The sequence below is a fragment of the Acinonyx jubatus genome, chromosome B2 (genome assembly GCF_027475565.1).
Source record: "Acinonyx jubatus isolate Ajub_Pintada_27869175 chromosome B2, VMU_Ajub_asm_v1.0, whole genome shotgun sequence".
Lineage (NCBI taxonomy): Eukaryota > Metazoa > Chordata > Mammalia > Carnivora > Felidae > Acinonyx > Acinonyx jubatus.
In genome coordinates this window covers 116,298,641-116,311,108 of record NC_069385.1, presented here as the reverse complement: position 1 = coordinate 116,311,108, position 12,468 = coordinate 116,298,641, and the positions used below count along the sequence as shown (strand labels likewise).

At 50.2% G+C, this 12,468-nt stretch overlaps 1 protein-coding gene and 1 long non-coding RNA gene across 13 annotated transcripts in view; one reads left to right on the top strand and one right to left on the bottom strand.

Moving 5' to 3' along the window:
* SCUBE3 (signal peptide, CUB domain and EGF like domain containing 3) overlaps positions 1–12,037 on the top strand; it is a 38,504-nt gene extending 26,467 nt beyond the window's left edge. For 3 of the 11 annotated variants that reach the window (XM_053222914.1, XM_027057929.2, XM_027057927.2), the window contains 14 exons: positions 466–582; positions 1,076–1,201; positions 1,487–1,603; positions 1,744–1,848; positions 2,140–2,256; positions 2,592–2,750; positions 2,993–3,208; positions 3,571–3,732; positions 3,938–4,105; positions 4,607–4,807; positions 5,188–5,385; positions 5,877–6,029; positions 6,152–6,231; positions 7,861–12,037. In XM_053222914.1, coding sequence (XP_053078889.1) covers positions 466–582; positions 1,076–1,201; positions 1,487–1,603; positions 1,744–1,848; positions 2,140–2,256; positions 2,592–2,750; positions 2,993–3,208; positions 3,571–3,732; positions 3,938–4,105; positions 4,607–4,807; positions 5,188–5,385; positions 5,877–6,029; positions 6,152–6,231; positions 7,861–8,010 — 2,069 coding nt within the window. In that variant the 3' untranslated portion in view covers positions 8,011–12,037. Of the gene's footprint in view, positions 1–465; positions 583–1,075; positions 1,202–1,486; positions 1,604–1,743; positions 1,849–2,139; positions 2,257–2,591; positions 2,751–2,992; positions 3,209–3,570; positions 3,733–3,937; positions 4,106–4,606; positions 4,808–5,187; positions 5,386–5,876; positions 6,030–6,151; positions 6,232–7,860 lie in introns of those variants that run through there. The other 8 variants (XM_053222915.1, XM_027057930.2, XM_027057928.2 and 5 more) reach the window with 6 other exon arrangements.
* LOC128315653 (uncharacterized) overlaps positions 1–12,468 on the bottom strand; it is a 75,858-nt gene that overhangs the window by 57,699 nt on the left and 5,691 nt on the right. The window lies entirely within an intron of this gene.

Genomic DNA, 12,468 nt, shown 5'->3' with positions numbered 1-12,468 from the left:
CTTGGGCCAAGGGGAAACCCTTAGGAGAGGTTCTGGGGCTAGGAGAGCTTCAAGGAGGCCAGAGGGCCAGAGTCTGAGGAAGTCAATAGACACTGTGGAGAGCCTCCATGGGCAGTGTCATGCTGCAAATTAGCAAATGTACCCCTTCCTCTTGATGACCAACTCTACCTTGCTTTTGGCAAGGAGGGATGGATTTCACCCCACTTCAAATCCTTGGCAGGATCCAACCTGCCTAACCACATGTGGTGACCCTGATCCACAGGTACCAGATCTCACAGTTCCTGACTCCAAAGACTACAAGTGGAGGGGGCACAGGGGATGGGTAGGCATTGCTAAATCACTGATCTTAGGGCTGGGCCATGAGGGAGGGCCAAGGCCCCTCATTTGGGTCCTTCACCTGAGCAAGGGACTGCAGGGTCAAATGCCCCAAGACAGATTCAGTGGCTTGAATCCTTATTCTTCCAGATATAGACGAGTGTTCCTTTGATCGAACCTGTGACCACATATGTGTCAACACACCAGGAAGTTTCCAGTGCCTCTGCCATCATGGCTACCTGCTATATGGTGTCACCCACTGTGGGGGTAAGCCAGCAAGTTTAGACCCTCAGCCACCTGTCCCCTCTCACCTCCACACCCTTCAGTTGAATGAGTTCCTGATTTGGCTCGTTGGCTCTGGGCAGTCCCCAGGTGCATGTGCCATGTCTGCATCCATCATGATAAATGGGAGAAATTAAGACAACCGGGAGACTAGGAGATCAGGGAACAGCATCCTACCTCCAAAATTTCTATCTCCCATCCCAACGCTGCTTCTTGACTCCCACTCCCATCCTGAACTCTCAAATACAGCCCCAGTGGCAAAAAGGAATGGCAGGCTTTGCAAAGCTTGTCAGCTTGGCCGCTTCTCAATCGTTCTTTGGGGACAGAGATAAAGGAAGGAGATCCTAGGCTTGAGCTTTTCTCAAGCCAGTAGTCATCTTGGAGTGCCTGGAACTCTCACTAAAGGTCCTCACTCACTGCCCACTCCCTGGCTCCTACTCCCCCACCATTGTTGGTGTCTCCCTCCTCCTTCCCCCAGATGTGGATGAGTGCAGCATCAACCGGGGAGGCTGCCGCTTTGGCTGCATCAACACTCCAGGCAGCTACCAGTGTACCTGCCCCGCAGGCCAGGGCCGGCTGCACTGGAATGGCAAAGATTGCACAGGTGGGCGGCACCCTCTGCTGGCCAGAGCTGGCACTACATTTTTGGGGGGTGGGAATTGGGGTCCTGGAAAGTGGGGAGTTCCATGCCAAGGAAGGGGTAAGGTAGTAGGGGAGTAGAATGTAGCCATTTGAGTTACTGACGTGAAGTTTCTGGTGAGGAATCCCTTCATCAGTCTCTGTTTACAGTTACAGTTCTGCATGTAGCTAATGCTCTTCCCAAACCAGCCAAGTGTAGAGGGTGGGAGAGGAAGGCCCTCTCCTCCTCAGGTCTCTCTCCCCTTCCTAGAGCCGGTCAAATGTCAGAGCAGTCCTGGTGCCTCGAAAGCCATGCTCAGCTGCAACCGGTCTGGCAAGAAGGACACCTGTGCCCTGACCTGCCCCTCCCGGGCCCGGTTTTTGCCAGGTACATAGGGGTGGTTGCTGTAGGGCTGGCAGGGAGGAAAGGCTGGCTGTTCAGGTAGCTCTCCTGCTTCCCTTGCATTACTCCAACCAGTAGGCGTTGGGGGCGGGCAGCTCAGAGCTGTGACAGCCCCCTTCTCTCAGAGTCTGAGAATGGCTTCACGGTGAGCTGTGGCACCCCCAGCCCCAGGGCCACTCCAGCCCGAGCTGGCCACACCGGGAACAGCACAAACTCCAACCACTGCCATGGTGAGCACCAGCCCAGAGGCCTTGTTCCCACCTTATTCTCTTGCTTATTAACCCCGATTTCTCCTCATTAATTCTCCTGGTCTTACTTTTTCCTGGATCCCCTTCCTTGCTCTGTCATTCTCCAGCCCTTTTGCCTTGCTCCCTCTGCCCCTAACATCTGAGTCCCCTGGCTCTCATAATCCTTCTCCAGCCAAGCCCGTGGCTTATTGCCCAGCTTCTCAATACCCTCCACAGCAGTACCCACCCCCCTCGGTGCCCCCAGGCTGTGCTGAGCTTCTGCCATCCCTCTAGAGGCTGCAGTGCTGTCGGTTAAACAGCGGGCCTCCTTCAAGATCAAGGATGCCAAATGCCGTTTGCACCTGAGAAACAAAGGCAAAACAGAGGAGGCCAGCAGAATCCCGGGACCAGGTCTGGACTGGGGACCCCCCTCCAATGGGTTGTCTGGCCACCACACCCCTCCCCCACCCCTCAGCTCCTCTGCTTAGTGAGATCTCTAAAAACCCACTGGCATCCTGAACTCTGGACAGAGCAGAGGGAAGAAGCACTTGTAGGCATAGGGCCCAAGGAAGAAGTCCCAGGATATCCCTCCACCAAATAATAGGTATCCTACCTTAAAAGTGAACTGAGACAGTTGTGGAGATCTGGTGAGGTCTGCTTGGGCTAGGGTGGGAAAGTGAGAGCTGGGAGTGAGCCTTCTCTGTCCCCAGGGGGTGCCCCTGGAGTTGACAAGGCCTCTCCCCCAGGTGGTGCCCCCTGCTCTGACTGCCAGATCACCTTTATCCACCTCAAGTGTGACTCCTCTCGGAAGGGCAAGGGCCGGCGGGCCCGGACCCCTCCAGGCAAGGAAGTCACTCGGCTCACCCTGGAACTGGAGGCAGAGGTCAGAGCCGAAGAAACCACAGGTGGGACTGGGGGCACTGCAGGGAGGAGGGTGGAAAGCAAGGGGTCAGAGGTGGGGAAACCACAAGTCTCAGCAGCAAAGGGAAGGGGCAGAGTTTGTACTAAGGGCAGACCATGCCTAACACCAAGCCCAGGAGCCAGTCTCTCTTACCACATCCCTCCTAGCTCCTAGCTTTGCTCCCTGCCCTCCTGCTCACAGCCACTTTCTCTTCCTTCCCTGACTCATACCATCATCTACCACCAGCTGGCTGTGGACTGCCTTGCCTCCGACAGCGAATGGAACGGCGGCTGAAAGGGTCCCTGAAGATGCTCAGAAAGTCCATCAACCAGGACCGCTTCCTGCTGCGCCTGGCAGGCCTTGATTATGAACTGGCCCACAAGCCGGGCCCAGGAGCTGGGGAGCGAGCTGAGCCAGCAGAGGCCTGTAGGCCTGGGCAGCACCGTGCTGGGGCTAAGTGTGGTAAGGGAGCTTGCTGGGGAGCGGGGGAGCAGGGGAACGGGGAAAGCCCAACTTGGGCCTGACTCAGAGAGCAGGACACTTTACGGCCTCAGTTGTACCTCAAATTGTGAGGCAGCCAAGACCCTCCTGCCTGTCATCATCCTCTCCCTGGTCCCAGGTTGAAATCTAGAGGGATATCATGTCCAGAGGGGCCATCAACCCTCCTTTACATGGCATTGGCCCCTGATCTTCCCAAGCAGGATTCTGTCTATTCCCAGACAAAGAGATTCTCCTTGAATCTGGGGAAGTGGGAAGGGGAATCCCAGGCCTGGGTGGCGGGAAATAGGGGGGCGGGGTGGCTAGCACGGCCGACTCTCCCTCAGTCAGCTGCCCGCAGGGAACGTATTACCACGGCCAGACGGAGCAGTGTGTGCCATGCCCAGCGGGCACCTTCCAGGAGAGAGAAGGGCAGCTCTCCTGCGACCTTTGCCCTGGGAGTGATGCCCACGGGCCTCTCGGAGCCACCAACGTCACCACATGTGCAGGTGCCAGGGGAACAAACAATATAGAGTGGGGTAGGGTGGGCACTGGGACGCCCATGGGCATGGGATTTCCCAAGGGCAGGCCCAGGCTCCAGACCACTCTCCTAGTCAACATCCTGCTTGTGTGTCTCTGTCCCCTGAGACTGGGTGACCCCGTGGGGATGACCAGGACCATCCCCATCAGAGTTGGGCCCTTGATTCATTGCAGGTCAGTGCTCTCCTGGCCAATACTCCGTTGATGGGTTCAAGCCCTGCCAGCCATGTCCACGCGGCACGTACCAACCTGAAGCAGGACGGACCTTGTGCTTCCCTTGTGGTGGGGGCCTCACCACCAAGCATGAGGGGGCCATCTCCTTCCAAGACTGTGACACCAAAGGTGAATGGGCTACACACTGGGGGACTCCCCAACTTTAACTACTTACAAAAAAAACTCTCCAAGTCCTCAGAGTAGACCTGAGTATGCTGGCACACCATCTTCCCCAAACTAGGAAAGGCCCAGCTGCCTGACCAACCAGACCATCCTGCTCATAGGACACATCCTGACCCTCCACCAGTCCCAAGTCTGGGAATTAGGGAATAAATAACAGTGTCACTTACCCCTCTGCTTCGGAGAACTGGTGGCACATTCCCCTCAATACTACCAATGAGTTTCTAGAAGTTTGGCACTACAGTCAGTGCCTGAAAGAAAAGGATTGGCATGGTAGCCAACCACTCTGTAAGTTTGTTTTTCCCTAGGCTTCAATTCTGGCATGACAAAGAAAGGTTGGGACTCGGAAGGAACTTTGGTGTCTTCAGTCTCCTGTGTCCTGCTCATCCCATGCCCCAGAACTCCCACTTGCCTACCATCTTAACGCCTACCTTTCCCCCTCGCCTGCAGTCCAGTGCTCCCCTGGTCACTACTACAACACCACCATCCATCGCTGTATCCGCTGTGCTATGGGCTCCTATCAGCCTGACTTCCGTCAGAACTTCTGCACCCGCTGTCCAGGAAATACAAGCACTGACTTTGACGGCTCCACCAGTGTGGCCCAGTGCAAGAGTACGTGGCAGCCCAAGCTGTGGAAAAAGGGGCAGAGAGGTCTGGGAACAGTGGGCATGGGAAGAGGTGGGGGGTGGGGCAAGTAAACCAACAGGGAGCAAGGCTAGGGAGTGGATGGGCAGGAAAGCCCCACCCTCCATCTCTCCCATCCCACTCAATCTTAAGACCACTTGCTGGGCTGGGCCCCATGGCACCCTCTCCCTGGAGATAGGTGATGGGGAGACAGAGAGAGGTGAAGTGAGATGAGAAGGTACTAAAAGGGCAGGAAGGAAGGTGGACCCAGAACTTGAAGATGATGAAACAGAAAGCAGTTGCCTACAGTGTCTGGTTTCCACTTCAAAATCCTTCAACATCCCTAACCCATTCCCCCATTGACTTCCCTTCTCTTTCTTGCTCTGTCCATCTGGGCTTGGTTACAGATCGCCAGTGTGGTGGGGAGCTGGGTGAGTTCACTGGCTATATCGAGTCCCCCAACTACCCAGGCAACTACCCAGCTGGCGTGGAGTGCGTCTGGAACATCAACCCCCCACCCAAGCGCAAGATCCTTATCGTGGTACCCGAGATCTTCCTGCCATCTGAGGATGAGTGTGGGGACGTCCTCGTCATGAGAAAGAACTGTGGGTGGCTGCAGGGCTGGGCCAGGGAAGGGCAGTTCAAATCTGGTTGGGAGGGAGGGACAGAGAGAGGAAAAACTGGTACAGGAAGAACTAGGGCAGTGAGAAGGGAGGCCTTGGAAGTGGAGAAGCTAACAAAGGAAAACAGCAATGAATGTGCTCTGTGATTGGTGGAGAGCAGAGTTAAGAATGCCAGCATTGGGACTAGAACTCCAAAAGTGTTACATGTCTCACTTTCCTGTTCTAGCATTTTTGCCATTCCATTCATTTAAATGTCAAATTTCTTACACTCTGTGAGTGCCTGGATGTCAAAGAGGAGTTGTGGAACAAGTGGAGGGCAGTGGGAGAGGACCTGTGTACGTTGGGGAGTGGGGGAAGTACATGTATGGGGGAGAGTCTCTGTCAGCATGACTCCTTCGCCCACTCAGCCCTCCTCCAGGAGGGCTTGGGTAGCCTGCTCTGCCGTTTCCCTGACCTGCTGCTTGCCTTCCCAGCCTCCCCATCCTCCATTACCACCTATGAGACCTGCCAGACCTATGAGCGCCCCATTGCTTTCACGGCCCGCTCCAGGAAGCTCTGGATCAACTTCAAGACGAGCGAGGCCAACAGTGCTCGTGGCTTCCAGATCCCCTACGTCACCTATGATGGTGAGCAAGGGCACAAATGCCAGGGAGGTGGGTGAGAAAGGGGAGGCTCATGAGTCTTGAGGGATCAGGGGGAGCAGGAATTGTTTCTACCCCTAAACCCCTCCTCTTGGTTGATTGTGCAGAGGACTATGAGCAGCTAGTAGAAGACATTGTTCGAGATGGCCGGCTCTATGCGTCTGAAAACCACCAGGAGATTTTAAAGGCAAGTGAATGTGCACAAGAAGAACAGCCAGCATTTAATGACCATATAAACAATGTGCAGGCAGTATGCTAAGTGCTTACATGAATATTCTCATTTGATATATACAACAGCTCTATGAAATAGGTACTTTCATCATTCCCACTTTACAGATAAGAAAACTGAGGCACAGAGAGTTGAGTTTGCCCAATGAGTTCAAGTCCATCTGACTGTACTGTCTTACACTGTAGGGGAAGAGAAAGGGAAGATGAGGAGTGAAACGTCCCCTACTTGTTTCACCAAGAAATACAGGGAAAATGAGGTATAGAAAGATACTTCTGCTTAAGTACCTTCCTTCCCTTCCTCTTTCCTCAGTTCCCACAGAAAAGGAGCAGATCTAGCATAGTGTTTCTCAGAGTCCATTCAATACGATCTGTCTTAAAGGAAAAGAAATGTTACCAACACTGAAGAATGAACTAAACACCTGGTCTGTGGATCCCAGTTTGAGAAAATCGTACTTAGGAAACTACAGTCCTAGCCACAGTATTACCCTTCATAAATGATCAATGCAAGGAAAAGTTTTATCTTTATGATTAATAAGATCATTTTTATACTATCCTCAAAATAAGAGACACAATGACAAAAATTGCCTAGGACTTGCAGGCTACAAAGAAAAAAATTTCAGCAATGCTTTTCAAACATTTTTTAAAGCATCTGAACTCTTATTTCACATGTGCTGTGGAACTCCAATACATAAAGTAGTGGAGTTGTTTTGATTGAAGTTGGGATGAGAGGCTAGAAGCCCCACTTCTTATTTTAAAAATCAGAATACTAGCCTAGAAGCCAGAAGATCCGAGTCTTGGTGCACGGTGCCTGGCACCTAGGAGGCCCTCCACACATCGTGTTGCTGTTTTAGACAGAATAGTCAGGAAAGGCCTCTGAGAAAAGACCTGAATAAGGTAAAGGGCTACGCATTAGAAGATCAGGAAAGGAGCATGGGAGCAGTGTGGCATGCTCAAGAACCTTGAGAAGGCCAGTGTAGCTCAGCAGAGTACAAAAGTCAAAGCAGCATGGAGGACAAAAGAGTGGGGTACAGATCATGTTCAGCCTATGGACCATGCAAGGGACTTGGCTTTACTGAGCGAAAATAGAAACCAGAGAAGTGTTTTGAACAGAAAGAGGATATGATCTAATTAAAAACCAAAAAGTCACTCTGGCTGCTGTAAGGGGAGAACAGTCCGTAGAAGAACAAGGGTAGGTAGAAGCATGGAGACCAGTTAGGAGGCTGCTGCAGTAGTCCAAGTGAGAGAGAACATGGCTTGGACAGGGTGGTAGCTATGGAGACTGTGAGACATGGTCAGACCCCAGATATATTTTGAAGGTGGAATAAACAGGATTTGCTGTGATTGTGGGCAAGAGAGAGGAGTTCAGGATGACTCCAAGGACTGGGACCTGAGCAATAGAAGGGTGGAGCTGCCAATGACTAGGTTATAGGATTCTACAGGAGGAACAGATGGTGGGGATGAAAATCCAGAGTTCATTTCTGGGCATGCCTATTTAGCATCAAGAGGGGCTGCTTCTGAGTTGAGGCTGGTGTTCCTCTTTTCCACCCCCAATGCTGAGGCTGACATTACCACCTGCCATCCTCTGCAGGACAAGAAGCTCATCAAGGCCTTCTTCGAGGTGCTGGCTCACCCCCAGAACTACTTCAAGTATACAGAGAAACACAAGGAGATGCTGCCAAAATCCTTCATCAAGCTACTCCGCTCCAAAGTTTCCAGCTTCCTGAGGCCCTACAAATAGTGCCCATAGGCCCAAGACCCAGGTTTTAAAGCCCCCAGACTCCTTAGCCCTCAGAGCCAGCAGCCCCCACCCTCAGATGAGGAATTCTCTCCTCTCTTTCTTTTTGGAGAAAAAAAAAAAATCACTATAGACCAAGCAGTCTCCCTTTCTGTATCTCTAGCTTCCTTTTCCTGTCTCTCTCTGCTTCTCTTTTTCTCCCTCTCTCTCTCTTCACTGCGTTCCCTTTTCCTATATGCCCCCTGGAAAAGCCATTAAGTGCTGGCTCTATTCCCCCTGAGGGGTGAAAGAACAGTGTCCCCTTCCCAGCCACACTGCCCATTTTACCAGCTCACATCCCTGGCCCCATCAGCCTGTAAAGGTGATAGAAACCCTTGAAGGAAGTGGGTCTAGTAGGAAATGAGGAGGGGGAAGAAGAGCTTCTGCCATTATAGGGTTGTGCCTTGCTAGTCAGGAGCCAAAATGTCCCCTGGCTGTGCCCCCCGCCCAGGGTTCTGCCAAAGAAGCCTTTGACTTGTAGGCTTATTGCCAGCACGGTCCTCTGGGGCACATGGTCTGAGCCCTGGACTGCCCACACAGCTGGCTTTCTTGTCTATACAGCTCCTCTCCTTCTTCCCCCACATGTCTGCCTGGTGTCCAATCCATGAGGGCTTACAAAAGGCCCAGACCACTGGGCTAGTGGACACCAGCTGACTGAGGAAAAGCAGCAGGCATTACCATGTTGAATGTGCCGCTGTCACTCCCCAAGAGAAAGACTATAGCTCTCTGCAGGACAGAAACCAGGTTTTAAAGCATCACCAAAAAATGAAGAAAAAAAAAAAAAAAGAAGAAAATGTATCATCTAAAGAACTAGCCTACAGAACAATTGGGAAGCCAGCCTCAAACACTAATCCCTTTTCTTACTTATCTTCCTGGCCCAGCCATCTCCTCACCCCTACCTAAGTGCTCCCTGGGGGAGCCCTACTCCCCTTGCTAAGTGTTGTCCTTAAAGAAACATGGCTGTGACCAGAAGCCAACCTGGGTCTTGCCCCAGAGTTATCTTTCCCTGTAGCCCCAGATGGCTTGTGGGCTCCACCAAAGAGGACCCTGCTCTGCAGCCAGCCCAGAGCCACCTACCTCTGGCCCCAGGCTGTGGGCAGCAAGAGGAATGTGTGCACACTTGGCGAGCCTTCTGCCCACCCTGTCCACATCTAATAAGTGCAATCATTTTGAGTCTTCCTATGTTGTCTAGAGGGAGGGGTTTTTGTTTTCTGGTTTTGTTTTTTGTTTTTGTTTCTTTTTCCTCTATTAGAACAACCCTATTTATAGCTGCCCAAGAGAGAAGAGTGTATGTCTGAAGTGGAAGAAAAAAAGTTTTGAATCTCATGAACACCTTGAGTGCTGGAACATCTGTCTCTGCTCCCCCACCAGTGGCCATCCAGACCTCTCGAGCCCTCAGCTGGGGGAACTCAGAACTGTAGCTCAGAGGCACCTGATGTGTAGGAGAGTAATTCTGGGGACTTGATGGAGCAGGAAGGAGTGGGACCTATGTTTGCTAAACCAATCCTGCCATCTCTATGCCTCTCTATGGATTCAGCATGGACCTCATGATTGTAGAGGCCGATGAATTGGTCAGTGATTCTCTACTCCCAAGTAGGGAAAGCCTCCATCTTTTCCCTGCCTTCATCCTGTTTTCCCTGATGTGCACAGGACAAACCCCCTGGGGATGGGCTGACTCAGGCCCCTGAGGCCAGAGACAAGCTATGGCTACGGGAACCAAGAATCGGACAGTTACCCAGGCATGAAGTTTGCCTGACCTTAGCCACTCTGCCTACCTTACCTGTTTGCCATTCCCTCTCGGCGTTGACTTCAAGCCTAGCTTCCTCCATTACTGCTTTTCAAAAGGAAGAATCAAGTCCATGCCCAAGCCCACATCGTACACACATTCTCCCCTCATTCTGCTGCTGCCTATAAAATTATTTCCCATTTGCTCCTTTTAGTTCCCCCAAAGCTATTCAATCAAAGTAGTCCTATTCAATCAAAGGCTACCAATTAACTCCTAGGGTTCATTTGTAATTGACCGTCCAGGCTACTGCTCCTCCCAGGAGAGGCAACACTAAATAAAGAAGCCTACACCATCCCCTCACTACCTAATCAGTAGCATTCACCAGCCAAAGACAGCCTTAGGCAGTAGGTAACCAATGTCCCAGATAGTTCCCCTGATATCCATTAGCCAATGCCATGGCTCTTAGGAGTGGAATACCTGGCTTCCTTTGTCTCTCTGAGTCAAAGAGTGCTCTGCAAAAGATACAAAATACCTACTTCCAAGCAAGAAAATGGTCATTTAATAGAAGTATCCACACTTCCCAGGAAATGCCATGAAAACTGCTTGAATCAGCTCTGACCATCTTAATTCTCCACCAGAAGCCAGGATAATTTTCTGATTCTCTCCCTACCATTTTGCATCGTTCCCAATTTATGCCTTCAGGGTCTTGCTTCTTGCTCTCCTCCTTTCCTGTCACCCCATATATACACATAAACCTACTTCCTCCGATAATTTATTCCATGGTTTCTGGGAACTGCAAATGATTTCCACAGCATGGAAAGTATAGACCACTAGGCTTCTTAACTGATGTCAAGACAGATCCTGGTGAGCAGGGAATGACCTGCTAATGTCCACATTTAATTTAGGTCATCCCACTTGGGGGTTAACAATCCAGGCAAAGCTGCTGCTGAACCTAGGAGGAAGCCAATCCTAGGGCATCAAACTAGGGCTTAAGTGGACTGAATGAGGAGTCAACACTCAGGGATTCTCTAGACCCTTACAGGTCAGACAGAAAAAGAGGTTTTTACCAGTGTGGGGAAGGAAGAAGATGGTGTACGTGGGAACTTTCATGAACCAGTCCCGAGGCCTCTCTGCAGGAGGGGGTGTTACAGGACTGCAGTACTGTGAGGCCTCATTTATCCTAGTACAAAACCTGCGCTGCTCTGGGTCTGGGAGTGGGAAGCCATTTCTGCAAGGGCTCTGAGCACCAAGTGATGCATATCAGAAAGGCACTTCAATCCTCAGCAATGCAGCAATCCCTTTTCACTTCTCTGCTTCCCTTTTCCCGTATTAGGCCTGGTCCATTCCCTAAACGTGAGGGAACTCTCACAGTCAGAAGAGAACTGACCAAAGCCTGGACTTGAGCTGCCCTGCCCCAGGGCTATAAATCCCCAGAGGCAGACACTGCTCTGACTTCCCTAGGATTGAGTTAGTTTGAGGTAATGAAGGCTCAGATTTGTTGCTGCAAATTCAGGAATACAGTCATGGTCTCTGTCCCTAATGAAATTGTTTATATGTAAGAAGTATTCTCCATATTCATGTTTGAAGGGACTCTGTAGTGGATTGGATGGTCGTATATCAAAATGTCAGAAAACATTATAGAGCATTCAAACTTTTGTATTCGCTATTTAACCTCAATATAACAGGCTCAAACTAGGGGAAGGGAGACAGAGTATAACTGACCATAAGCAGAAAATAATGTTAACCTGCTTGGCTTCTTTCTAAAGCACAATAAAAGAAAAGTGGAAGCAAACAACACAAGGATATCTTTAAACCTGACCTGTCTCAAAGATCACGTACCCTGCGCTTGGGCCATTATTTGGACTAGGAACCCTTTAAGAAGATGTATGATTAGAGAGAATGGAACTTCCAGTTCTATTATCAGCTTATCTAGACAACACAAATTGTAGCAGTTTGGACAAACTGAAAACTTTATTCTTCTGTGTGAGTTAAACTGAAGTTTCAGAGAATAATCATTATCATGTGGGAGGCTTCTTTTTAATGCAAAAAAAAAAAATCTCAAAATGTTGTATTTATATCTGCCTTCCACTGCTGCCAATATAGTAAGCATCTCCTACACAATCAACAATAAACAGTAAATGATGCAGTTCATAGAGTATTTTGCACTTGGGGAAAAAAGGTATCTGAACTTGTAAAAAGAAATGTTTGGATTCTGTATTGTCTTTTTTTATTATTATTATTAAAATACTAAATAAAACTCCTCAGCCTGACATCTTTTCCTTTGTCTCCGTAGTTTATCCTAGAGCTGGAAAAAGGTTTGAGGAAACAAAGTGTCTTCTGGCTTCCAGATAGGACTTTTAAAATTTTTTCATGGGGTACCTAGGTGGCTCAGTCGGTTGAGCTTCTGACTCTTGATTTTAGCTTAGGTCATGATCTCCTAGTCGTGAGATCAAGCCCCTAGTTGGGCTCCGTGCTAAGCATGGAACCTGCTTGGCCTCCTCTCTTTTCCTGTCTGCCCCTTCCCAACTTGCATGCATGCACCCTCCCTCTCAAAATAAATAAATAAACTTAAAAAAAATTTTTTTTCATTTATCCATCTTATTCCTAATGATTTTGGAATCTGAAAAGGCTTGTCTCTCTATTTTTCAAGGCAGTATACGATATTTAGGGTATTGTTTCTTCTCACTATAGTACAC